This window comes from Poecilia latipinna, unplaced genomic scaffold (genome assembly GCF_001443285.1).
Source record: "Poecilia latipinna isolate Pla-1442-1.1 unplaced genomic scaffold, P_latipinna-1.0 Scaffold1669, whole genome shotgun sequence".
Taxonomy (NCBI): Eukaryota; Metazoa; Chordata; class Actinopteri; order Cyprinodontiformes; family Poeciliidae; genus Poecilia; species Poecilia latipinna.
In genome coordinates, this window is record NW_015114285.1 from 6,242 (window position 1) to 33,567 (window position 27,326).

Sequence of the window (27,326 nt, forward strand, 5' to 3'; positions counted from 1 at the left end):
AGGTGTTTGGTGATGGTAAAGAGCACGTATGACAGTTTTTGAGAAAGTATACACACCCCAATAAAAAAAACTCACATTTTGTCCCATTACAACTGTCATGTTGGGTTCCAGTTTACGCACCCACATGCACGAACACAATCAGGAGACGCGTGTGCAAAAACAATAATGAAGTTTATTGAAAGGGGAAAGGGTTGGGGAAAAAACACGGAGCAGGAATCTGGACGGGATAATCAGTACAGCCACTGTCAACGAGAGTAAGCGGTTAGCATCAGCGAATCCAGAGAGGAGGATGAATATTTGTACTGAGGGGGGAAGACGGCTTACTTAGGAGCAGACAGGAGTTCTCTTGGAAGCAGAGAAAGACCCAGGGGTGGCGTGGAGAGGCAACGAACCGTTGGAGGGCGGACAGGTAGGTCAGGCTGAGTGGAGGAACGAGCTGGCGGCTGGTGGCGGTCCGGGAAAACGATCCACGGAACTCTTTTCTCAGAAAAACCCCGGAGGGATCCAGGTAAACCTGACAAAGGAAAAAACACAGGAGGCGATTATCTCGGGAAGAGCTCAGAGGGCCTTACTCTGGAACGATTTGTTACCGAGGTAAACAAACACTCAGGCAAGGAAGTGTCAGCTCGCCGCTTCTTAAATATCCCCAGCCTCAGTTGGGTAATGCGCCACAGGTGTGTCCCTGGGTTCGACCACATGCTTCTCCAGGGGCTCTGCTCCTAGGCGGCATCTGGTGGAGGAAGTGGGAAGCATCAGGCTTCCAAAAATAACAAAACAAACCACCGATCCTGACAACAACTACAGATTTCAATGTGTTTTATTATGATTTCATGTGATTGACCAACTTGGAACTTGTTTTCTACATAAAATTAAAAAAAAGTAACAATTAACAAACAACATGTGGACAGGGACTTGAACTGTAGATCATCCTGAACGTACCCTCTCCATGGTGAACCATGGTGGGGACATGCTGTGGGGATGCGTTTCTTCAGGAGGAGAGAGAAGCTGGTCAGAAGAAATGGGAAGATGGACTCAGCTGAATATGGGATAATCATGAAAAATACAAACAAAAGAGGAAAATCAGTTTTCTCATAAACCAGTTTTCTCCAGTCAGGTGTGCCACAAAAAGCTTTAGAGATTCTTGACAAAAGAAACGGGCATTTAACAATCGGAGACAAAGACGCCATCGTTTAAAACAATCAAATCAATTGAACACGCAACTGGCAATTAAAAGTGAGAGAAACACACCAATAATGGTTTGAATTAAATGATATACATAACAAAAAGTCCCAAGGTATTAATTTGTAGCAAGACCTGAAAATTGATGTTCACAGATGCTCTTCGTCTAATTGAAACGATTCTGTAAAGACAAATTGACAGAACTGGAAGCTCATTGCAGTGAAACATGGTTTTAGAAAGTAATGACTCAGGATGGTTTGAATGCCTCCAGATTATGTATGTATGTATAAATAAATAAATAAAATAAATAAATAAAAACCAGTTGCAACATTAAATCATGTGTTCAATGTGAAAATACTCTTGCATTCTGTGTGTTTGTGGAAAATCTGTCCAAAGATACTAGGATTGTATTTTTGGGGTCTCTTTGGTTTATATAAAAAAAGTTGTTTTCCCTCAGAGTCTAGACTTCACCTGTAAGGCATCAACAAATGGTCTGATATAGTATAAATACCTTTTGAATTGTCTACCTTCAGCACTCAATCTCATCGGTGCACAGATTCCCCAACCTTCACTTTGCTTCTTTTTTAAGTTTACTTCCTCCCGCCTCAGTTTGCCCCCCTCTGACTCTTCTTGGCAGTCAACGGGAAGGTTTGCTTTGGGAATTCACAGCTGCTGTCCTCTCACCTTTACTGTCTAGAATAATTTGGAGAATCAGCACGTGTTTGGCATGTTGTCTCTGTGCATACGTGCATTTCTGGGTTGACAAAACAGACAGAAAGTTTCTAGAAGAACCAAAATTTGCATCTTTACCTCAGTAGCCCAATCTTCGCAAAGACAAGGCAAAGACATAATATTTAATTATTTTATTCGATAAAGAAATAAAAGACAAAAGTACCCTATTTTCATTTTGATCAGATTTATTTGGCTCAAGTACATTTGACAGCAATTTCAAATCTTCTTGGGAGTAATTGTGTAAAATTAACCCTCCTCTTGTTTGGAGGTTCTTCCCTCTAATATATACATAAATGCACAAATATTAAACAGTTCATTCTCTGATGTACTCATAATTCACTTGGAGTTTTTTTTTTATCAGCGAGGTGTGCAACAAGACAGTGATCCAAGGCAAAACAGGAAGTACACATCTGAATGTCTCAAAATAATAAAAACAATACGACGGTGACAAAAAGGTTTTGAAGTGGCCTAGTCAAAGTCTTGTCCTAAATCTGCTGCGGCGCGATCTTCTTGCTCAAATCTGATCATTCATGCTCAAATCCCAGCAAACTCTTGATGTCAGTTGTTGCTGGTTGTTGGTTTAGGGAGCAATTACTTTTCATATAGGGCCAGACTGGTTTTGAACGCTTTTGTCCTTAATAAATGAAATCATCATTTGTTTTGGTGAATATGAAAGAATGTGAGCATGCTGTCCTCTGCAGGATGGTTTCCGTCTCTGGGTGTGTGTGTTCTGTGTGTGTGCTCTTTATGGTTTGTGTTCCTCAAAACAAGGGGGTCCAAGTTGACACAGTGACAGTTCCTCGCGGAGCAACAGAGGGGCCCTGCTCTCCAACAACAGAGGCTTTGTTGCACTGCTCCTCTTGGCTTGTTCTGGACTTCCTTCTCCCTCTCTTTCGCTCGCTTTTTCCTCTCCTTTTTTAGTGAGCCCATTTTCTTGTCTGAAGTCTTAATTTGGGGCGCTGGCCAGTGGAGACCAGTGGAGAGAGGGAAGTGAAGGGGGACCGAGGGAGGGAAGAACGGGGAAAAGGGAGAGGAGGCGCGGAGTGGTGATTGCTGCAGACGGACGGCCCTTTGTTCCTTCTTTCCCAGGCTCCTCTCTTGAGCCTCCGAGGCTCCAATTGCGCTGAAGCCTTCCAGCGAGAGTGGCAGAGGGAGGGAAGAAAAAGAGGGCACAATGATCTGTCCAACTGGAATCCTTCTAATAACAAATATATATACACACACACACACACATGCAAAAAACAGATGAAGAGCAGGGGGGAGAAAGAAGCACAGATAAGAAGAACTAGCAGAAGAGGATAACGGGGAAACAGGATGAGAACAGGCTGAGGGACAGTCAAAAATGTTGTCAAAGTACACATAGTGACCACTAGGTGTCTCCAACACTGGTGTCACAAACGGGTGAGCCAGAATTAACACCCTACTGTGCCAGAAAAAAAAAAAAAAAAAAACAAGATTTTCAATTAAAACTGGATCGGTTTGTGCAAAAAAAAAAAGAAGAAGGGATTTTTGCTAGAATTTCACTTAAAATAAAAATGGAGCTACAATGTATGTAACCATTTTTCTCATGGTCCACTGCACACACACCCACACTCAAACCCAGGAGTAGGTGATAAAAAGCTTAAAATGTCACACAGAAAGGGAATGAAGCCTTTACTAGGAACGGCCCAAGGGTGTGTAAGGCCCTAAAGAGAGGTTTATTTGAGGCATCTGAATCTTATCTCAATTATTATCGACTTGTGAATCCTAGTTTAATATTTTCTTTACAAGCAACAACTGGAAAAAAAAAGTACTGTCTGTTGGTCTGATTTATAATATGCACTACATGTAACACAAGCTGCAGAAATTATTACATTAGCAATCAAACATTATTCTAACTTTCAAATAGTGAACAACTTCCTTAATGTATGTAAATAAGTGTTGCAGTCACTGACCGTCTTTGTGTCATAATGCCAACATCATTATATCAAGAGGAAAATTTTAATCAACTTATAAACTTTTTAAATGTCTTAAACTGAGCCCCTGTTGCAGTGTACAGGAGTTTGGATCATACAGGTATTGAGGTAACTCAAATTAGGTGTAAGGCTTCTTGTTTTACGGCAGCACCATAAGCATCAAACTTATAAATAATAAATACAGTTTATAAAAAGGACACATACTGTATTTTATATGAAAATTATTTATTATTATATCCTAAATAAAACTGTGTATGATAAAATGATTATTTTCCATTTGTTAGCTTTTTCTATTTCAGTTTAATATTTGAGATTCACATCTCGCAGAATATCCAGGATGTTTTCTGTTTAGTTACACAAAAATAATAAGCGCTTAGTGTTATCCCTTGTGCTAGAGTTGGCTGTGCTTTTTATTTAGTATGCAAAAAAATAAAATAAAATGCCACATGTTAAAAACAGTGGCAACCAAATATGACTACAACCATTTGTGAACCCGCTCTATGTTAATTCAAGTGCTCCTGTGGGGCCCCAGACCAGCAGGGGGCCCGAAACGGTTGCAAAGTTTGCTTATAGTTCTGGCTTTGAATTTTAGTATCCTCCCTTCCACAAAATAATTTCTGAACAGAAGATCTGCCATCTGTTATGTACTAGCTGCATTGAAATGTTGAAGCAAACCTGTCTAACTTATAAAAAAAAAAAAGGCCTTTTAAGGATAAACGCTCTTGAACCCGAGCGTGTGATAAAGAGCGACCACGGAGGGAGGAGGGGCGCGTAGAGGGACCTTGGGGAGCCGTGTCAACGTTTTGTGTGCCGGAGCAGGGACAAACTTTGGGCAAACATTGGGAAAGGCTGGCAGACCTTTTGAGATAGTGGGCCGTTGATCTGAAGACTGGGAAGCTAAAGTCCGCTATCTCCTGTGTGATACGGCAGCCAAGGTCTTGCTGACACACAGAACAAACATGGATACCTGAAGACAATGACCTTTGAACCACTAGGTGAGCGAGACGGGGGAAAAACAGGAAGTGGTGAAAGTGACTCTGGTGACTTCCACCCTGCAGGCCAAGAATGAACCAGGTGTAAAGATTGTAAGTACATGGGTCACTGTACATAAAAAGCTCACTCACACACACACCTTACAAAACACAGATGTGGGGTCTGTGTGCGTGTGTGTGTGTGAGATGTAGGAAGCGAGAAAGTGAGTCTTCAGATGTAGCGACAGATGGTATTTGATTACAGAGCAGACGGTCGGTGTTGTACAAAGATGCTGTCTCAGCCCAACCTAAGGAGCTGTAGCCTCCGGTTAAGGCGAGCGGAGGGAGGCGGGCGGAGGACGAGAGGGAAAAGGAACATAGGAGCAAAGGAGGGGGGGGGAAAAAAGAATAAAAACGAGCAAGAAAGACACAAAAGAGGCAACTCCAAAAAATGAGCATCAAAGCAAAAAAGAGAGAAAAGCAAGTCAGGCGAGAACAAAGGGAAAAAAAGGAACAGAGCGATGGGGCTGGCATGCTGGAAAGTACAGAGGAGGTCACGATAAGAAAACAGCAAAATGACGCAGAGAGAACAACACCATACTTTTTTTTTTTTTTTAAATAGCCTTCTTAAACAATTCCCAAACTACTAACAGAACAACCCCTCCCCCCCAGAAAAAAAAAAAACAAAAAAACAAAAAAAAGCGGTAAAGTCTGTAGGCGAATCTTAAACATGTTCTCTTTTAGAAACTTTAAAACAATTTAATTTCTGGACAGCTATCATTGAAGGATCATTGTGCATTTTATTACAACTTTTTTCCAGAGTTGATAAACAGATCAAACCAGAATATAGTTATTGTCACTGTAAATAAAATGCAATTAATAAGTATTTGGTTAAAAAATATATATACATTAAACAATAATTATCTATGCAGTGGAATCCCTTAATGGAGAGATGAATTGCTTTTCTATGACCACACTTTTTACTCTACTATACCTTCAACAATTTTAGACGACTTTGCATCGATAATGGAATAAAAATAATTTCCTCTCTTTGCAGTAAATAAGTATCAGTGTCATGTCAAATAGACATGGAAATACCATGTCAATCTGTTTTGCTAATATGTGAATAATTATATATTATAATAATCAAATTCCTGAAGTTCTAACATTGCAGTCTTTCAGCTGTTAATTCAAGGATAAAAACCTATTTAATTGAAAACAACAAAAAAAACTTTTTGCAACTCTTATTTGCCACATCATAGAGGCATGTTCTCCACAATAACAGAGGGCGTGGTTCATGAATTAAATGCATCGGAGCATTCAATGCTGGAGAAACAAGTTTTGAGATATCAGGGTAATAAAACGATTTTCAAAGGTCAGTTTCTGATCTGGATCTGGGCCAAACTGCCAGTCAGTCTGGACCCGGTCAACAGGTGTTAACCTGCGGCCAGATAGTGTACAAAGTGTATGCTAAAGTGAAGTTCATTATGAGCCTTACGCTGCTATGACAACATAAGAAATTTTAATACTTATTTATGGTACAAAAAAAAGGTAAAAGGCAGAAACTGCCAAGTGCATCTATCTTAGGTGGAATAAGATGAATGTTTGTAAAGTATTTTGTCAGACAGTCTGAGAAATAAATTTCAAAGTCATCTGCATTTTTGCTGAGTTTGGAGTTCAAATAGTCAAGTTAAAATATAGTTGGAACACAATGCTTGTATGTTGAAAGTGAATGTATAAAAATGTAATTATTTCAAAGTGATCTAGATATCTGATTTTTTTTCTTCTCGAAATTAGATTTAGACCTTTTAAATATTAAGTTAGAGAACTCCTGGTGTTAAATATTGTTTTAGAATAGAAATGAAGAATTATATTTCAGGGTCAGTCTTTAAAATCTTGCAGATGCTTTAAAAAACAAAACAAAAAACAAAAAAAAAAAAAACCCCCATCCCGTTGACATTTTCCACTCTCGTTTTTTATTTTTATCTTTTTTTGCATTTAGCACAAGCTTGCATATATACTGCACATACATTCAGTTCATAGAGGGTGAAGGCACAAAAGGCAGTTTGACTACTGGTTCTTTGTTGGGCTGGGCCAAAACAACACAGGGGGGGAAAATAAACATCTCAAGAGAAGAAAAAAAGTCTTTAAACTAGTTTCAAGCTTTCTAACTCCACCCTCTACCCAGTCAAACCCATTATCTATCAGGTTCCATTAAGCTGTCTGATCTTTGTTCAGCATTTCTGTCAATTACATTAATTAAATTCACTTTTAAATAATAATAATAATAAAAAAAAGCCTGAACACTTTTAAATTGATTCAGCTTGTTGCAATGCAGTGCATCTTTCGCTGGATGGAAGGAAATCAAAATAGAACAACATGAAATAAATTAGGATAAATTAAACCAATAAATTACACAAAAACCTGCTGAGACAAATAGACACCGGTAACAGGAGAAAGAAATACAGCAGCCACGTTATGAGTTTTATTTTACAACCTGTGTCACTATTCAGACTGTAGAAAAACATGGCTGTTCCAATTGGAATTACTGCACTAATAATGTCATAGAAAAAGCATGAACAAAACACTATTTACATAAAAATATTGCTAAGTCATACAAAGGCCGTATTTATCAATGTAAGTCCATGTCATTATTATTTACAATAAAAGAGGAGCAGTGTAGTAATAATTTTAGTAATAATAATAATAATAATAATAATAATAATAATAATTTAAAGAAAGGATTTACCACTGAAAGCCTTAAATCAAAATCCTCTTTCAAACAGGTCAGAAAACAGATCAGAAGAAATTATCACAACACGCACACACACACACACGCACACACACACACACGCACACACACCAAAACACATGTTGCCAATGCTTAATGAGAATCATTTACATGTAAGGGTGGTACTCCCAGGGGTGGGGGAGGGCACACAGTGTTGAGAATTGTGTCACTCGGTGGTTCACAGGTTCTCATAATCGGTCTTTTCTTTCACACAGACGCAAACACTTGTATACAGTATGTGTCGCAAACAAACGTACGGATGAGCACACAGAAAATCCACAAATATTTACCAAACAAACAAAAAAAAGGCCCTATAGGATTTTTACGTCTGCCTCCAGCCTCTTTAATCAAAGCATATATGTACAAATTTTCTTTCCATAGCAAATCTGACTGCAAGGTCCTGTCTATTTCCTGGATTCGGTCTAAGTCTATGTCGGCGACCACCTGTGCCATGATGGCCCCACCGCTCGGTAAAAGAAACCACAACGCTGGTGCAACTTCAAGAGTACTGCCGATGGGAGTTGGGAGATGGACTCCCGCTAAAGGCCTGGCAGGGGTGTGCGTGGGTGGGGGACTCATGGGGGCTGGCTGTTTTTGAATTTTTTTTGGAGATTTATCCCCACACCGCCCCGCCCCCCCAACTTAGTCTTTTAATCACTCATTCCTCTCTAGCACTCTTACCGATCATATAAAAAACATCTGTACAAGTATTCTGTTTTATCCTGACATATTGATATTTGCCACAATAGTTCATATTCTTGAAATGTGCTTAAATTTTCTAAACGCATTTCTTTCTCAACAAGATATTAATTCAACACGTAGCAAGAAAAATAAAGACACATAAAAAAATGAAACTGGCTGAAAAAGGTATAAAAACCTGCCCCTATTCCTCCTAGTTGAGAAATTTCCAAGTATTCAATTCCATAAAAGTGCCACATAAATTACCCTCTGTGGCTGCTTTATTAAACCTTTTCTTTCAAAGAGCCTTCGGAAACTGTATATATTTTCACAAATTACCAGAAAATGCCAGAACTGAACTTCAATATTTATTTATTTTTAATCATAAATATCAAATGACAATTGAAAAGGAAAACTTGACAAAAATATTTTTTTTTTCCACACTTTTTAGGCATAGAAACTATATTACATCAGGGTGGAGTTTCAGGAAGGGCAGGGCGGGGACCGATAATAATCTGCACATCAGATAAAAGTCTGTCTTTCCTTTCTCCCTTTTGTTTGTGACGCTTTAGAGCCCTTGGCTGGTGCTTTGAGACTCAGGCATCCTTCAGTGCGAAAAGTGTCCGGGTCGTTTTCTCAGGGCTCCCAATCTTAAGAAGAAACACTGTCCAGGGAGGAGAAGGAGAGGGGGACATAATGAAGGGAGTAGCTCTAAGTCTTTGCTGCTGCCTTTTGTCAGGTGCTTTGTCTCGCTTAGACGAGTCAGCAGGTCAAGCAACCTGGTCCTTTTGATCTTTTGTGAAACACAAAGACATCCTATAAGATAATGACTCCGAGGTGAGATCAACAGCTAGCTTGCGTGCACTTTCAAGTCAACTTTTTCCTTCACTTTTATTAAGCCTGAGAGAGGGTGGATGAAAGCACACAGTCACACACATGAATAACTCTAAAAATATGTGCAAATAAGGAGGGGGAAAAAAAAAATCACAGGTAAAATTCTGTGGGGCCGCCATTTAGCAATCTGGGCACTGTGGCTTTCAAGCAAATTACACTTTGGGTCTGAGAACGAAGCCGCTTTGAGACAGCGGGGCAGAGCGGAGAGCTCCAGGTGTGCGTTGTACAACGCTCTGCTCCTTTGTCCCTGATCTTTGTAGTGGTGAGAACTTCTCCATCTACCCTCAGGGTGAGTGCTCACCTCCGACCTCGAACTGTTGCTTTGTAGGAAAAAGCTAGATCACTCACAGGCAGATGAACGCGGAAGAAAGATGCCACTGCCGCATGTGTCCATGTGTCAGAAATAATGAATGGGTTGGTTTTCGCCCGTTGGATAATTTGTACCCCTGGCAGATTTTAAAGTAAATATCGTTCAACCAAGAAGTTTGTTTATGGTAGGCGAGAGTCTCGCTCAAAAGAAAATAAAGTGATTTAAAAGAAGCACCTAATTAAAACAATTAGGTAGAGACATCTTTTTATTTGTGTTACATCACACAAACCCTTATTATAATTGCTGACCAGTTTTCATAGGATTTCCGTTGGTATTTGATAATATATCTTTGGTGATGATCAACTTTGTGTCTCTATGAGAGGAAGGCCTTTTAGTTACCACCCTAAATTTTAGATTTCTTCACAGGTTCTCAATGAAATTCAAGTTTTGCCTAAATCTAATTGGTTGGCATCACTTCCAGTCATAAGAAACATGTTGGTAAAAGATTATTTAAAACCAGGTATATGGATAGTTTTGACTGCATACACCACTAAACAGTTGGTCAAATTGTTATGGTTGACTTGTGTGTGCACACCTGTGTGTGTGTGTGTGTGTTGCTTCAACCTAAGTTTCTCTACAATATCCTGAAATATTCAAGTATCATCTGCAAATAAAGCAACTTTAGCACTTCATTTTCACTTCGCATAGGATTATTAGAACAGAAGCCTAAATAGTAATCAGGCTGCCTTAATCTTATAAGAGCTGGATATCGACAGTATACAGATACAGATGAGCAGTTGTACACTTTCAGGTGGAGCACCTTCAGAAACATTGCTGATTTAAAGATGAGTATGAAGAAAAACAACACAAGTATAATGTGTTTGCTTTGTATTTCTGTACTCTTTTGTGTGAAGTGTTACTGAAACCTTCTTTAGACCCTGTTTCACAGTGTTACTAATTAGGGACATCTTTTTACTCCAGTCAAACAGAAAACCTGACATGATTGCTTTCATGAAGAAATTCGAGCAAAGAAAAGGATGGAGGGAAATACGGTGGAGAAAGTATTTAGGAATCTAAATGCGCTTGGAGTAATATTAATAATAATTTATTTTTCTTCTGCAACGGCATCAAGGGACAAACAAGTCTTGAAGTGCCAATCTTCAGCAAGCAAAAAAAAAAAGACAAATAATCATAAACAACAATAAGAATATTAATCAAAATAATGTACACCCAATAAACACAATGCCCTGCTTTTAGGGGAGAATACACTTCAAAAGGTGGTCGACTTCAGTAGCCTCTTAAAACCAGTCCAAGTTCTGCAGACCAGTGCTGACCAGTAACACGAGTCCAGTTTTAGTCCAGTCAATAACCACAGTAGGCCTCGATTTTGTGTGCATGTGTGTCTTCTTAGTGACATCTCATAAAGCAGAGTCTATTGGGCAGCCAAGCAGGAAACGGTTTGTCAGGATGCCCCTACAACTGGAGGGATACAGTTTCTTAGTAAACCCTGCCTGTGTTTGTAGTGATGTAAATGCAAAGTCCCTCCGCACACTCAGGTAGTATTGTTCATAAAACAGGCCATTCAGGTGAGGGCTCACACGGTCCAAAAACACCCAGTAATAAAAGTCTCTTCACTTCAGAATGTTAGAAAAACAAAACATATAATAACCATAATAATATATGAACAACAACACAATAGCTAGATCATTTAGGAAATGCCACAGAGGCTTTAGTTTGGGAATGCTACTCCATAACTTTTATACATTCAAAAATAATAATAAAAGAAAAAAAAAATCAAACGTTTAGTTAGAAATAATAATAATAATAATAAAAAAAAAAAAAAAGGGGGAATTTTTTGAAAAATTCAATTAAATCAGAAACGACAAACAAAATAAGCGCAAAGAGATGAGCAGAGATGGAGGTGTAGGAGGAATTTTACTCATGTAGAAGCTCCTGAAGGCAATTTGGGGACTTGAAGATCTCAGGGACCTCGCTGTCCAGTTTGCAGATGACCTTGTAGATGGCCTTCTTCCAGGATGGGTCCACATCTTTGCCGGCCACGATGGCATTAAAGAACTCCCGCAATGTAATCTCAGCCACCTCCAGGAAGCGATCGGGGACCTTAGTGGGCAAAGAGAAGAAGGGAACATTTGCATTTAGTTTTTGGGGTGATTTTCTCAAGTTGCCTGCAGCATCTATCAGGTTTTCTACCGTCTTGCCCAGCACTTAGCTTGATCCATCTTTCCATGAACTTCAACCGACATTTTTATCTTTGTCAACGAACAGCATTCTCATGGTAACATGCTGCCACCACCAGTTAGGACAAAGAGTTCAGTGTTAGTCTAATCTGACTAGAGCGCCTTCTTTAGAAAGTTTACATGCGTTGAGGAAAGTTTTAAATGGGATTGGAAAACACACTTCTCCATTCAGGCCAACTGATGTTTCTGGTTGTAACACAGCAAAATGTGAAAGCATTAAAGAGTTATAAATATTTTTTGCATGCCACTGTGAATTGAATATCTTCGAGGGCAGTGTATCTTGATATCTTCACTGTGGATGTAAAACCATAAATCTCCTCTGTGTACTTCCTTAAAACGCGATTGAGGTGGCAGCCTGAGAAAAAAAGTAACTTCTTGTGTATACTCAGGTTCATCACGCTTCTCACTCCCCGCCCCCTCTGTAGCAACATGGCACATGTGACATGTTTATGGCTCTCGCTGCGAATCTGTGACCAACTGAGAGAGCGGAGTCGACTTGAAGAGCGACAGAGAGGTGCTGGCGAAAGAGGAAGTACTAAATGCTCTGGGAACGGGGAGACACGCCGCCTCTTTAGTGTCCCTGACAGCAGCGCTCACCGACACCGCGGAGATGATTAGTCTGGCAAAGATCTGTGACACCTTCCCCCAAGCCAACACTCTGTCACACACGCACACACACACACACACCTATGTAGGCGTGAGCACACACACCAGCGCACACACCTTCTTGTGCCAAGGAGATGACACATCCTGTATGGTGACACACACACTTTAGCTACCCTGGTGTATTTGGCTCTTTCCTCGACTCAGAGCTAAGGGCGATGCAGCCTTCAGGGGTCACCTGCTTGGATAGTGCTGACTGTCTCCCTGCCCGCTTCTCTTGATACACACACACACACACACACATATAGATACAGCAGCAGCTAGTCTAAACGCCTGACAGTGCGCGCTCCACTCCTAGTGTCCTGCAGATACTCATCAGGAGTGTCAGGACACAGCAAGGTTAGTGGACACACACGATGAACACACACATGCAGGGTTTTATTCACACTCTTAGACACACATGGGACAGCCCACCCACCCCCTCTAGGGGTGATGAATGGCGTGTGGTGTGTATGTTATTCTGTGGAAGTGAAAAGGTGAGTCATGAATAAGGAGCTTGGATGCTATAACCCAATTCCCCAAATATTGAATCCCCCTGTCCAGAGGAGTGGAAGAGGATATTATTCATTGTTTGGACTGTTTGTAGCTTCCGAAATACTGGCACAATAACCCTGGCACGAGGGCAAGGTAATGCGTGTGCCACGGCAAGTTTGTGCAATTGCCCGCGCACGCTGTTCCCCATAGACTCCGCTGACTGGCCAAAGGAGCGCAGCACCCTGGCCGCTGGATGCAGGCAGTGCTGCATTACTAAGAATATTCCTTCATGGAATTTCTCCTGACGTTTTGACTATAAAAGGACAGCAAAACGCTGACTGCAAGGAGAAAGCAATGTCAAGGAGAAAAGGGTATTGGTATTTCAGATCCTCTTGACTGCGAGAGGGGGAGGGGGTGAGGGAGCGATGGCGAGGGAAGGAGGGGCTGAGAAGAGTCTAAGGAGAGAGTGTGGAACAACAGAACAGAGGGAGTTATTCCTGCCCCACAAGCCTTTGTTTTGCCACTACATGTGAGGCGCATACGAGTGAACTGCCCCCTGACCACCAGTGAGCCCTAACTGTTTGCACCCCCCACCATTTTACCCGACTCTCCGCTTGTCTCCATCCTTCTCTGTAGGGTCAGCTGTTGGGCCTTTGTTCCACAGGCATTGTGGGGGATTATCCAGTGTGGCTGTTCATTTGCTCTGCTGTCCGGTAAATGGGGCCAATCGCGTGGCTCACAATCCTTCATACATATTTCATAGGGCTTTTTAACAACTTCTCAGCAGAGCCCAAAATTAAAACACAGATGCAGGAGGAGGGGAGGCGATAAAGGACGGAGAGTTTTTTTTTTTTTTTTTGGGGTTTGCAGTAAGCACTTGGAAAAGGCAAACAAGGTGACTGAGGCCTAGTCCTCTAACACACACACAAAAAATTTAAAAAATAATTTTCTGGTGCATTTACAGCCTCACATGTGGATATAAACTGAGTCTTAGATGACGAAATTCTCCAAAAACACACACGCACACACACACAAAAAAATACTATGACTTTCTTATACTGAGCTGACACTGTTTGAAGTAAGCTTCAAATCAGGAAATAATATTAGAGAAAATAAAGGGTAAATTGTGTCAAATTAGACAAAGGTGTCACTGCTTTATTTTCAAAGCTGTTAACATCGGTGTAAATACCAACTGTGGCCATTTGCAGCATTTTTGATGATAAGGCCCTAGTGAGTAAATACAACATAGTTTTTTCAAAAACAGGAAGGAGGATTAAAAAACTATCTACTGAAGTGTGGACCGGTCACCCAGATGCTATTAAAGCATGTGCATAAAGGCCAACTACCACAACAACTTTCTTTTCATAAAGCTTCCAATGTGAGCTTAAAAAGTGTCTTAAACAACAACAACAACAACAACAAAAAACAATATGTCAGGCAAGACAATAAAAAAGCTACATTTTGTTTTGGAAGAAGCTTTCAAATCATTAGTCAAGTTAATTAAGCATTGACCAATGAAACACTATAAAAAATGGAAGAAAATTCAAGTAAAACTATCAGTAAGGAAACCCCACATATGCATCATTAAAAAACAAACCCAGCATTGCGTTAGCCACGCTCGGGATATTCTGCTATTGGATTTGAACTGCTACTGTCAATGTAATTGCCACGCACTGGTTCATTTTTTTAAAAATATATATTTACAACCCTTTTGATTTTAATAAAAAAAATTGTAGGCAAATATCTTTTTTTTTTTTAAGAAAAAGTTTCCGAAATATCTGGAGCAGTGTTTGGCCTTGTCGTGCATTTTTGCTTGAAGATCAAGTATTCCCTCTACAGCTATTATCAGACACTCTCTTTTTCAGATATTATTCTAAAGTGTTCAGTGTCTGATGAAGTAGATATGTGACCAGTTTGGATAATATTCAAGATAACTTGATAGTATTCTGTTTTTGTTATGAAAAACACAGACATAAAAAAAAATAACTTGCCATATAATGCTTGAGAAATTACAAGATTCATATATTTTTTTGACAGTGAGAGCTAACACAAAAAAAATATTTGAAAGATTCCAAGCAACTAGTAGCAATTAGCTGAAATTGATTGGTTTTAAATCTTCTTCTGGTTCAGTCAATTGAGGTATGTGAATTAGCTGTACTGAAACACACCTATAGCATCCATCTGAAACCTGCAGGACACCAGACCTCAAGGATTGGAATGAACCACCATTGTTTGGGACAACCATCATATGGACTTCTGTCCCTCTGTCCCATTTATAAAAATAAAAGCAGTGATTTTCATATGAAAGGAGCCAGATTACGCCCATAACATAGAAATGACCAGATTCTCTATGAATCTCAATATTTAGTGTAAAAAACACAAAGGACACAAGTGACAGGATGTTCAAAAAAACAGCTCTCTTGAAAGCTGATATTTATGCAGCTATTACCTTGTGTAACTTTATATGAAAAAAAAAAGAAGACAAGGACGAAAGGCTGATGAAAGAATCCACAAAGGTGATAAATCTGTGCCTTCCTAACCCCTCACATTGTGCTCTGTGTTGGATAAATACCAATCAAGAGGGACAGACCAAAGCAAGACAGAAAAAAGAAAAGAGAGTCTGATAGCAATGAGGCAGTTAATCACTCCTTTACACTGTCTCCCCGTCGGCCCAACAACTCTCCCCCATTCTCTCCATCTCTCCCTCTTGTGACAGGTTGCTTTGAGACAGAAGGATAAGCTCTTTTTCAGAGAGAGGGAATCGGATTTCCTGCTTTTTGATGAGATAATAAAATATGACGGAGGACAAAGGGAGCCTGTGGATGGCTTGCTGGGAGCCATTCACTCCAGGAGCAGCAGCTCCTGTCTTAAGACTGCTTAGACAAACGTTTAAAAAGGTAGCCAGAGGCCCCAAAGCCTTCAAATTCAGGCTACTGTTACACACCAAGTGTAGAGATATATGTGTGTGCGTGTATCTGTGTTTCGTTAAAGCCTGAGAAATCTCTTCTCTCTGGGTGACTCAGGGTTGGCTGTTTGTTTGACCAGCGTGTTTCTCCCCTTTGCTTTTGGGAACTGTCAGGAGATGTATTGCACCTTCTATTTGCACAGTGTTAGCCAAACAAGACAAGACCCTGGAAGATAAGGCTGTGTGTATGCGTGCGTGCACAAGAGAGTGTGTTTGCTAGCAAGCTGTTGCCTTGAAGGATGAAATGCAGGGACACAACACAAGCCCCATGCTACAGCCAGGTTAATTCCTAACTCCAACCAAGCCTGGGAATACCAGCACTTCCCATGTTTTCCATACCCTGTGTTTAGATCTGTGTGGCAGGAACATTTTTGAATGATGGCGTCCACGGTTGCTGTGTTGCAAGAAGACTCAGTAGTTCACAAAAGAAGCACAGTTGAACATCTTTGCATCTTTTTTGAGTCAAGCCAGAGTTTTCCGAACCTCCAACACACTCTGGTACGTACAGGCCCGTGTACCTCACGTATCTGCTCCAATCAATAATCTACAAAGGCCTTGATAAGCCCTTGGCCCACACTGTCACTTTATGCAAACACAACCCATGTCCCCTCTCTTGCTGCCCCTCACCATGCTTGTCCCCTGGCCCCTTAGCACTGATAACACCGTGCCATGGCTGAAACGTCAAACAGCCACAAAAGCAAAGCAAGTGGCAAGTAGGAAACGGTTCCTCAAATTAATACACTCTTAATTTATCGATTTACATTCTTCATCTTCACAGCCTTCTGTATGGCCATGATACAGTTCAGCTCCTCAGGTCTATCTCTTGTGAGGTCTGTGCTTCAGAGACTGTTGGGACGGGAAAAGGGCCTCAAAGCTGAGCAAACATCAGCCACCCTCACTCCACTGATAGCCTTGAGAATGTAGAGCCTTGAGGGGCTGCCGTTGTGTATATATGTGTATGTGGATTTGTCTCTAGTGGAAAGCTTGGTGTGTTTTTGTGTGCAGAAGCATTAGCGTCACATGGTAGTCTTCTCAAGGTGCACCTCCAAGAGAGAGTCAAGGACAGGACAGGGTCAAAGACACTGAAGTTGTTCTCCTTTGTGCCTGGACTTCGACCCTTAGATACATGCTAGTTGAACATGTATTTGGTATCTCTTTGACATTCATTTTCTATTCTGCTGCACCCTGAGTTTGATTAAACTAAGTCATGTTAAAATCAAGAAATTTTATGTAATCTTTCGAGATTTTCCATATTACAAAGCAAAAAGTAGCACATAAATTATACTGAGATATATCTTTGCCTGCTTTGCATATAGGGACTGAAGTAGTGGCCCATTCTTCTTTGCAATATATCAAACTCAGTTGGATTGGACAGACATTGCCTGTGGGGCTCAAATTTTAAGTCTTGTCAAGTTCTGGACTTTGACTGGGCCAATTCTTTTTCTTCCACGTCCCAATTGCAAGTCCTTTGGTTTGATGTAACGCCTAAAATCACAAATAAAACAAACTGAAAATGTGGTTTTATCGTGTGAAAAAGTTCAAGTGTACATACATTTGGAAAGGAACTACATAAAAATCTACAAATCTACAGATTTTTTTCTGAATCTATGATTTCAGAAAAAAAACTGAAATCATAGATTCAAGCCTTGTTTAGAGACTTAGATATTCACTGCCTGATATTATACGGTGTCCCCAGCTGAGAGAAAACAATCTAAATGATGGAGGGGAGACGGGGGTCACTGAGAGCTGGGCCTCTGAGGTCAGGAAGTCAACCGAGCTTTGAGAGACTGAGAGCGCAGGAGGCAGTGGGGAAAGAAAGGAGCTAGGGAGTCTGGAAGATAGGAGCAGGACATCTGGAGAGGAGGAGAACAGGGGGAGGGAAGAGGAGGAGGATGGAGGGGGGGTGGGGGGGTTTGGAAACAACAAAAGATGGGAGGTAAGGAGCTGGACCGCAGGAGAGAGGTTGGAAGATGGATGGATTGATGGATGGATAGAGGGAGGGAGAGAGAATGTGAGGGTAAGCGAAAGATGGAAATGGCAGGGGAAGAAAGGAGAAATAATAAACTGCAGATTGGATTGAAGGAAAGGGAGTTTGGCATCAGCAGGGGGAGGAAAAAGGGAGTATGAAGGGGTGGGGAGGGGGGTGTCTTGACACATCTGCAGCTCTGATGCACGCCCTGGTCATTTTTGGCGTGCGTCCCTTTGCCACGCTTCATTAGTCTGACACACACACGGACGGAGACCAAAATGGTCCAGAAATAATGACATAATCAGCAGCTGTGCCACAGAGAGCAGGCTGCCCCGCACAAGGTGACCAGGGACAGAAGGAGGAGGGGAAGACGGACGGAGGAAGAGGAGGAGGAGATGGGCTGAAATCTAGCACCAGCAATGTGCCGTGAGATAAGGTGTGTATGAGCAGGTGTGGAAAAGGAGTGATAAAGTCATATACGTCTTAATGTTTAAGCGTCTCTTTGATACTCATTTTGCCCCAGATGCTACACACACACACACACACACACACACCACTCTGGTCATTTAATCACGTCTGATCATGTGAATCAACAGTACACAATGAGGAAAGGATCTCTGAGAAGACATAAATAATCGGGAGGGTTTAATAGCAGTGAGATGAAAAGCTGATTATCTTTTATAAATTTCACAAAAAAAAAAAAAATAACAGAAATGAAACAAGAAAAAACATCTTGGATAATTACAGTGGAGGTTCATTTCATTTTAATTGTTGATCTATTTTATACTATCTCCAACTTTATATAGATTTGTCCCAAAAGGCAAATTGGGAATAAGGCTGTTTTTGTGATGACTTTCGTTTTGGAAGTGAGGTACATTATTGGACTTTTTTTTATTAGTTTGATAAGTCAACTAATATTTTAGGTGCTTTGGTTATAACTTTGATTATAATCACTGTTTTGCTGGAATAGTGCATTGGGTGACAAGGGTTTCAAAAATGTTAAATTTCCTTTGGACAAATCTTTGGATGCTCTCGTTCGGGATTGACCAGATTTTGATTTAGATTTTGAACAAGATATATTTAAATGGAGTTCAAATTCCTTAAAACATATATATAAAAAAAAACCCTCTTCAATTTAATCTTAAATATGAATAATATCAATAATAGAAAAGACATTCAGTGCAACAGACATCTTTCCTTATTTTTTTTTCTTTTTTTGCTTTCAAGCCCTTAGGGCACCCTTTAGTGAATGGGGCTCATTTAAGACGTTTCATCCTTCAGCTCATCATTTTCGTATTATCTATCAATGTTTGTCGCTTAGCTTTATCTTACATACAAAACTCCAGACTTCCAGATTTTCCAAGACTGTGTAGAAACCCGGGTTACAGGTATTGTCTAAATTCTATAACTACTTGCAACCTGTGCAAACATGCATTCCTTGTTAATGCATGTTCTGCTTTACTTAGAGCTAAATGAGAGGGAAATGAAAGAGAGCGAGACTGTAGTCGGGAGGAGGCAGAAGAAGGTGAGAGGAGAGGTGTTTGTGCTTGCTGTGGAAATAAACCCACTGGCAAGTCCCACAGTATTTGTTCGTATTTTTGGCAGGTCTGAACCTAAATCTATACCGCCAGCTTTATTTTTTTCATCTTCCCACTTCTTTCGTCTACCTTTTTTGTCTTCAATCGCTCTTCAAAGAGAACCCTAAAGCTGTTCGGTGGAGGAGCCACACCTGTGTAAGAGCGCGCGTTTGTAGGTACTTATGTATCTTTCAAGATGTTTGAATCTGCGTCTTTTGCTTTCGTATCAGAGTGAAATGCCTGTGACCTTTTCACCTCAAACTCCCTGAGGTCAAACGCTGGTCAAAGACGCACTCCAAACACATGAACACACACACCCACGTAAACGCACGCAAACACACACGCACACACACATTATGGTCTATGTGGTGTGAAAATCACAACAAAAAAAAAAAGCCTAGGAATGAAGGAGTGGAACAGCAGGAGGAGGAGGAGAAAACAGACATTAGTTTCTCTGGGTGGAGAACAAATGGAGCCCCGAGAGGGACGTGAAGAGGAGGAACGAGGGGAAAGAAGGGGGAAGGAGAGGTGAAGCACACAATGCTATGGGGCAAGGCGGTTGGACAGACAGCATCTGCTCTCAGCTCTCTGCGGCTCTGGGAAAGGCTGGAGAGACAAGGAGAGCAAAAGGAAGGCGGGAGGAAAAGTGGGAAGATGGAAAGGGAAGAGACAGGACAGAGGAAGTGACGGTGTAAAATCTTACGTTTTCTTTCATTTTTTTTTCAGGGATTTCCCAGGGTGTCTACAAAGTCTGAAATTTGATTTCATTTCACTATTTTTAAGCACTAGATAAGTATAAAACATAAAAAGATAAAAGTCATCTTTTCTTTCTTTCCTGCCTTTTTCCTAGTTTTGTCCTTCCTTTTCCCATCCTTCTTTTTTCCGTGTCATACCTAAACTGACAAGGAAAAAAGTCCTCCATCCTTTTTTCCTTCCTAGTGTCCGCCTCCATTTCTTTCTTGACCTGCCTTTATTTCTGTCTCTTGAACAACCTTCCCTCTGTCCTTCCCTTTCCCCCCTCATTTCATTCTCGCACATAAAACAACCATAAGTGACAGAAAACTCTGAAAACCTGAAATGGGGAAAGTTTAGCAATTTTACATGAAAAATGGCTAAGGAACCCTATAAATGTCCAGAGAAAGTACATTTCAAAATACAGCAGTGACAGACGGAAGGATGCACAAAAGACGACGGGAGACAAAAGGAGTGACACGTCTTTGCAGCAAGAGAAAGAACAGCTGATAAGAGAGGACACATGATCCCAGTGCGCAGAAGAAGGCTTCTCACCACTTTTCACGGTGCCTCCCTCTCGCATAGAGATCATATGGACTTCCTCTTTAAACGCCAAGATGTGTGTGTGTCTGCTGTGGGAGGAGCAGCAGCTGACAGAGAAAACTTGGCCTGGTCTGTCTTATGGAAATCTGAGAGTTTCCCAGAGACATCATAAAGAGACCTCACCTCTCTTCTGTGTCTCTAACCCATTACCGGGTCACACACATTCCTGTTTTATGAAAGGCAATGTGTCTGTTGTCATTGAGTTGGGGGGTGGAGGGTGGGGGGTTCAAAGACAAGGACGGCAAAGAAAAGGACACTAAGTGAGAATTTTCACTTGAGTCCTTACATGAAAGCAGCGCTTGCTCAAAGTCAAGGCTTTGGGAGGCCGGGCGTGTTGTCGGAGGACTTTGATGACAACTGACGGAGTGAATGTGAAGCGAAGAAGAAAGAGAAGAAGAGAGAGGATCAGGGGAGAAATAGGGGGTCGCTGAGAAAAGAGGAAAGTAGAGCTGGGGTCTAGGTAATTAACGGCAAGCTCTTTAATTACTGCTGGTGTTCATTGTGCCAGAAGGAATGTGACAATTATGCCATTAAAACTTCCTAATGGAGGGGAGAAAAGTGAGGGAGGCAAGAACAGAAGACACGCAAAGAAAAAGGAGGATGAAAGGAGGAAGGGAACAGAAGGAAGAGAGGAGGGATATGAAAAGGGGGAAAGGGGAAACAATCGCGACAAAAGAGAAGCTGGGAGGGAGATGGGGAGCGTATTAGGCCAGCACAGTGACAGAGCATATTAGCATCAAACAAGAAAGGCCACGGACGTGTGTGTGTGTGTGTTTGCGATCAGAGAAACAGAGGACATATTCATTCCAAAGACGCCACCAAGGTGGATGGAACTTTGATGATGCAGAGTCTGGCAAAGGGAAAACTCTGTGTGTGTGTGTGTGTGTGTGTGTGTGTGTGTGTTTGCTTGCTGAATCTGCGTAGGCTCCTGTTTCAAGTGGTGGTGCAGGCAGGTAGGGGAGGAAGAAGAGCAGCAGGAGGAGGAGGAGGAGGAGGAGAAAGGGGAGAGATCCACGGAAAAGGGCCTCGGAGGCATCCTGATACACATGCAGTACATTTCCATCTCCACATTACCTCTATGACTCACACACACACACACACACATAAGATGGGAGACATAACGAGTGTGTCCGCACACATGTGTAGAACACGCAAACACACTGCTCCCCACACAAACACCAAAAAAGCACACACACACACAACCCACGCACTTGCAAACACACACACGCAAACAACACCCACATACACACACACACCAAAAAGCCAAACACTTACACAAAGAGTCTTAGCGCTCACCAAGGCGGTCGGTTCATCAGGGGGGTTAGAAATTTGCATGGCTGGGCAAATTTTCCTTGTGCTAAACTCTAATCAGCTCCTGTATCTCTCAGACACCTGCCCAGCGTGCAAAAAAAAAAAAAAAAAACCTTAATATGCAAAACACCTTCCCACCCTCCTCCACTGAGGCAGCTCCTCAGCCAACAGAAGACTTATTCACCTGGCCTCGCTAACTCTTTCCCACCCTGCCTGTCTTCTTGCAAATTTTTACATTTATGTATGCAAATCGGCTGTTCCCCTTAAGCCTGTTTCAACAGTAACTTCCTGGTGCCCGGCGAAGAATGAGAGACTTGTTTGAAGGCATCGCAGGAAAATTAGCAAGGGGGAACAAGATGTCTCCTCTGTGTGTGCGGACGGACGTGTTGCCAGCTCGATCCCTGCAGGTGGACACGTCCACGTTTGTCTGTGGCCGGCGACAAAGTTTGTCCATTTTAAGGCGAAATGCAATCTTTAGTTCCTGTAGGATCAACGTTTTCAAACTTAATTTCGCATTTTCACGTGCAAGCTCATGTGCAGGTTAGTGTGGCTACAATGTGCAAATGCAAAACATATTATGTTGTCATAACAGTTTATGTCCCGCTTCTTATTTAAATATTTTTAATTGTTTTAAAAGGCGTCTTGAAAGACGTTAAACCGCAACTGGCCAAAATATAAATATACAATAAGATGTTTGGATAGTTAACGATCATTAATTCATTGGTTCAGTTTGTAACTTGGTGCAATTCGCTTTCAGAAAGTCAACTAAGCCATCAATTGCATTTACATTCATGTTGCCCTCTATATTTATTGGTACTTATAATGAAGATGTATGTTTTATTATAGAAGCCTAATCTCACACTGAAAAGCTTTTTGTGGTAATCTCACAATTAACTTTGTGTTTCTTTTTGCCTCCCTTTGCTTTCATCCTCCCAAGACATGGTGGCAAAATAGCCTTCGGCCGGCGTCCAGCTTTGTTCCAGTTGTTTTAAACTTTTAAATTATTTTTTTCTGACTGTAGATGTGTCAGCTTCTTGACTTAAAAACCTCAACACACACATCTGCCTCAAATGAAAGGCCCTTCTCATTTTAAAGAGTGTCTAACAGAAACGGGAGTGTCACGTAATATTTATAACCCAGTAAAAGTTGTGGGTGCCACGAATTAACGCAGATAATTTTTTCAAACAGCTATTTTTAATACGTTTTACCAGGGTAATAAATGTGGAGGCTGCTGTTCTCTGTAGGAAGAACAGACTAAAAACTTGTTCCCCGTTGATGAGAAGCCATTTTAACAGCCAGGTTGAAACAACTGTTTATTAAACAACAAGTAAACATGATGTTTGTGAGCCATTGGAGTCTCATAATGCTTTGAGAATAATTTGAAAGTGAATCCTACAAACACCGGATGTGAGTTTTATAGATATTTGAGCCAAAGCAGTCCTTATTTTGAAAAAGAAAAAAAAAAAAAAAGTTGAAAATGTGTCTGTTTGTCCCAGCCAATCAAAGATCTTCAATGTGAGGCTTACTTAGCTATTTCTGTCCACTTTTTAACTGCGTCCTTTTCCTATTTCTTTGTTTTTCATTTTTCAACCGCAGCTTCACATCACTCAGAGGGAAAACATATTTCTCTGTCTATTCATAAAATTTTTTATAGGAACAGAGTGTGACAAAAATGAGCCTAGAATGTCCAAATCAGTGATGTCACACTTGAACTAAGTCCTTATGATGGCTTTTTATTTTGTTAAAAACTTCAGATATGTAGGTATCTGTCCTGTTTTCTAAGACACATGGCACAGTATGAAATATTTTATACTTTAGCAGCTTGATTTGAGTCAAACTCAGAGGTGAGAGTCTCTAACTTACTGTCTGTTTAATTTATTTCCCTATCTCACTGATTTCTGCACTTATTAGGGCCCTGCCTAAATAGAAGAAATCTTGCTTTGCCCTGATGTGCTTTCAGTTGATTGAGACCTCATATATACAAGTGCTTCTGTCTGCCAGAGTCTTTCAAAGCCTCCCTTAAGAGGTTTGAAGATGGATGTGGGGGAGAGTGTGTGTTTGTGTGAGTGTTTGGGTGCACAGAGAGCAGCCCCAGTGGACAAATAATGATGGAGAGAGACAGAAGGAAACACAGGGAAAGAAAGCGAAGCCCTTTAAATGTGAGAGCTTGCAAAACTCCCACTGCTCGCAAGGGCACTTCGCTCCTGCACGTCATCTCTTTTCCCTCTTCTCTCCTTCCATTTCCCCCATCGGTTTCCCCCCTTTCCCCTTCTCCCTTCATCGGTCTCTCTTTTGTCTCCGAGCTCTCACCCTCCGTCCCCTATCTATCCATCTCCCTTGTCCCCCACTCCCCCTCTTTCTTTCCCCTTCCTCTAGCTAAAACAGTAGGACGCTTAACCTTGATAACAGTGAGATTTTTTCCCCCCTCAAAGTGACACACACACTCTCTCACCCACACACACACACACACTCACACACACCGGAGAAGTGCTTTGCCAGCATGCCAGGCCGGTCCAAGGGACGGCTGTACCCTTCGAGGTGAACAGGACACCGGGAAATGCAGCAACAACAAAACACACACACACACACACGCACAGGCAGCTCACTCCAGGTCTTTCTTAACACCAAGTCCTTTAAAGCTCTTTTGTCAGCTGACATTGAGAGGAACGCTGTCCATCTTTAAACATTTCGCACGCACAGAGACGTCGGCAAAAGGAGAAGTGAGGGAAAAACAATGGAACATATTAAAGGTGAAGCTACCTGCCAGGAATTTACGACAATCAACGGAAAGCAGTGGACGGTCACACTGATGCTCGTAGGCAAATGAGGACAGGGAAGTACAACGCAGTTTTTCAAAATATTAAAACATCCCCACACAGAGAGGTAGTGTAAGCTAATAACCGTCGAGAGGAAACTGCTGGAGAAGAAAAGGTGAAATAAGCAAGGTGTTTGTGCGTTTCTTCCTCATCAGAAGAAACTTCCTCAAACGGGTTTAAACTAGACTGAAAACAAATGTGAAATTTTATTGGTTTGATTATTTTTAGCCAAAGGCGCTGAAATATTCCTCTGCCTTTTCCAGTACATGGGGTGTACATACAAAGTATTTATAGCCCCGAAACTTTACCACAACTCGTCACATTACGGCCTCTCAGCTCCTCCTCTTATATTTTATATAAAATATTTTATATTTTATATAAAATATTTTATATTTTCTCTCACTGACTGAGTACTGATTTTTTGTGCATTATTTTTTCCAACTAAAGTTCAGTCTGTTTAGATGGTTAGTGTCTGTTAACAGCAAATTTCAAGCCACAGATTTTTGTCCTGCTGGAAGGCAAACCTCCACAGTCTCAAGTCTTATTGCTCTTTTTAGGCCCCTTCCATCTCTATATTAAATCTGATCACCCTCCCTGAAAAGCAGGGACCACCATGATTCACAGTAGGGACTGTGTATGGGGGATGTGTGCAGTATTAGCCCTTTGTCCTAGGTAGCAATATGCATGCAGGACAGTAATTTTAATCTCAGCCTCATTCTTCCTCATTTTTATTGTGTCCTCTACAAATGGGACTTAGCCATACAGTTTTTCTCTTGCCACTTTTCCCACAAAGATTAGATTCGTAGAATGCACAAGTAACATTTGTTCTGTCAACAGATTCTTCCACCTGAGCTGTGGAAATTTGAAGCTCACCCAAAGTTACCTCTTTGTGTCTCTTGATTGCTTCTTTGATCATTGCTCTCCTTTCCCACCCTGCCAGTTTAGGTGATGGCCATATCATGGCAGGTCTGTTGTGCTCCTTGATCCTCATGATCATGTTTGTTCACAACTATTCTCTGACAATCCTCAGAGAGAAGCAGAATTTATAAGATACCTTGACTTCTGTAAGCAGTTATTTGAACTGGACTGAGGATATACGCACAATACACTTTGTGTTGCTGTCAGATAAAACCCAGATAAAATAAATGACTGCGTGACAAAAGCTTAGGGGTTTGAATAATTCTGCATCAGACTTGAACTCAGCATATAAAGCAGATCCAGAGTCAACGAGGGCGCAGCGAGAATGTATCAGAATACACATTGGATTAGGCGTCCGATGAAATTTCAGTTTTCCCTCTCAGCTCCTCCTCTTACCGAGCCTTTCGCTGCAGCCTATGTCGAGTCGCTGAAGCATTTACCTCAAAGTCGTTGGCCTTGTTGTAGTGCATGTTGAGGGCTCGGAAGAGCTCGCAGTCCCGGCTGACGCTCAGCTCCTCGGCTCCAGTGACACCATCGTTGATGGCCTGCCGGGCAAATTTCTCCATCTGGATGTAGTAGAACTCCCTGAAGTTGCTGAACCACTTGATCAGCTGGGAGGTGATGCAGCGGTTAAACTGGAGGAAAAGACAGAGGAGGAACGGAGAGGTCAGCAGAAGACAAAGCCGATGTGTCAATGTGCTTCTTATGAACAGCGTTTTGACATGGATCTGAATGGATCCTGTTTTATGTCAGGTAGCTGAGGCGTGAGGTAAGGTGGGAGGAAGCTGGGAGAGATAAAAGAGGAGCGGAAGAGAAAACAGGTTGCAGAGTGAGGGACGATGATAGAGATATTAAGTAAGACAGCAAAGCGAGGAGGTTGGCGAGGGAAGAAAAGAATAAACGCCAGAGAGAGTGTGTGTGTGTGTGGTTCGTCTTCCCCGTTGGGAGCAGACCTCCCCCCCTATCATAACCCTGCGAGTGGAGGGAGAGGTGGAAGAGAGGGGGTGAGACCGCAAACACATAATTGACCAGAAAAACGATTAAGTCATCATCTGAAGCGCCCTGGCCCGCAGGGGGGCTCAAACATGTACTTAACCCCGCTCACCAATTACACCCTGTTCCTCCTCCCCTCACCGCATCTCCCGTGCAGGGAGAAACGGAAATGAAGAAAAAATAAAAAAAGGAGCAAAAATAAGAAGACAGAGGCGATAAGTGCTGCCGAGGAGGCAATGGCTATCTGATCTAGTGCTGTTCGGGTGAATTCAATAGGGTGAGGTAAACCTATTAGGAGCCTCAGCTGGTGCTGGCTCCTTTTCATCCTGACCTCAAAGGGAAAACAACTGTGTCTAAAAATCTAGCCAGCTAGTAATAATATTATGTGCTTTGGATTCTTGTTTCGCTTTTCAAACTCGATAAAATTCAGTGAAATTTCTACCTTGCAGACATCATTCATACTCCCCTCTGCTCTTTCTGCAGCAGAAAGAAAGGGAGACAAAATGCTGCTAAACGCTGAGCACACTGCTCACTGGG

General features: G+C 41.5%; 1 protein-coding gene across 1 annotated transcript in view; it reads right to left on the bottom strand.

Annotated features, from left to right (window-relative positions):
• Positions 1–6,790: 6,790 nt before the first annotated feature.
• prox1a (prospero homeobox 1a) overlaps positions 6,791–27,326 on the bottom strand; it is a 39,157-nt gene continuing 18,621 nt past the window's right edge. The window contains exons 4-5 of the mRNA XM_015059924.1: positions 26,237–26,431; positions 6,791–11,631 (exon numbers count right to left, since the gene is read on the bottom strand). Coding sequence (XP_014915410.1) covers positions 11,446–11,631; positions 26,237–26,431 — 381 coding nt within the window. The 3' untranslated portion in view covers positions 6,791–11,445. The remainder of the gene's footprint in view (positions 11,632–26,236; positions 26,432–27,326) is intronic.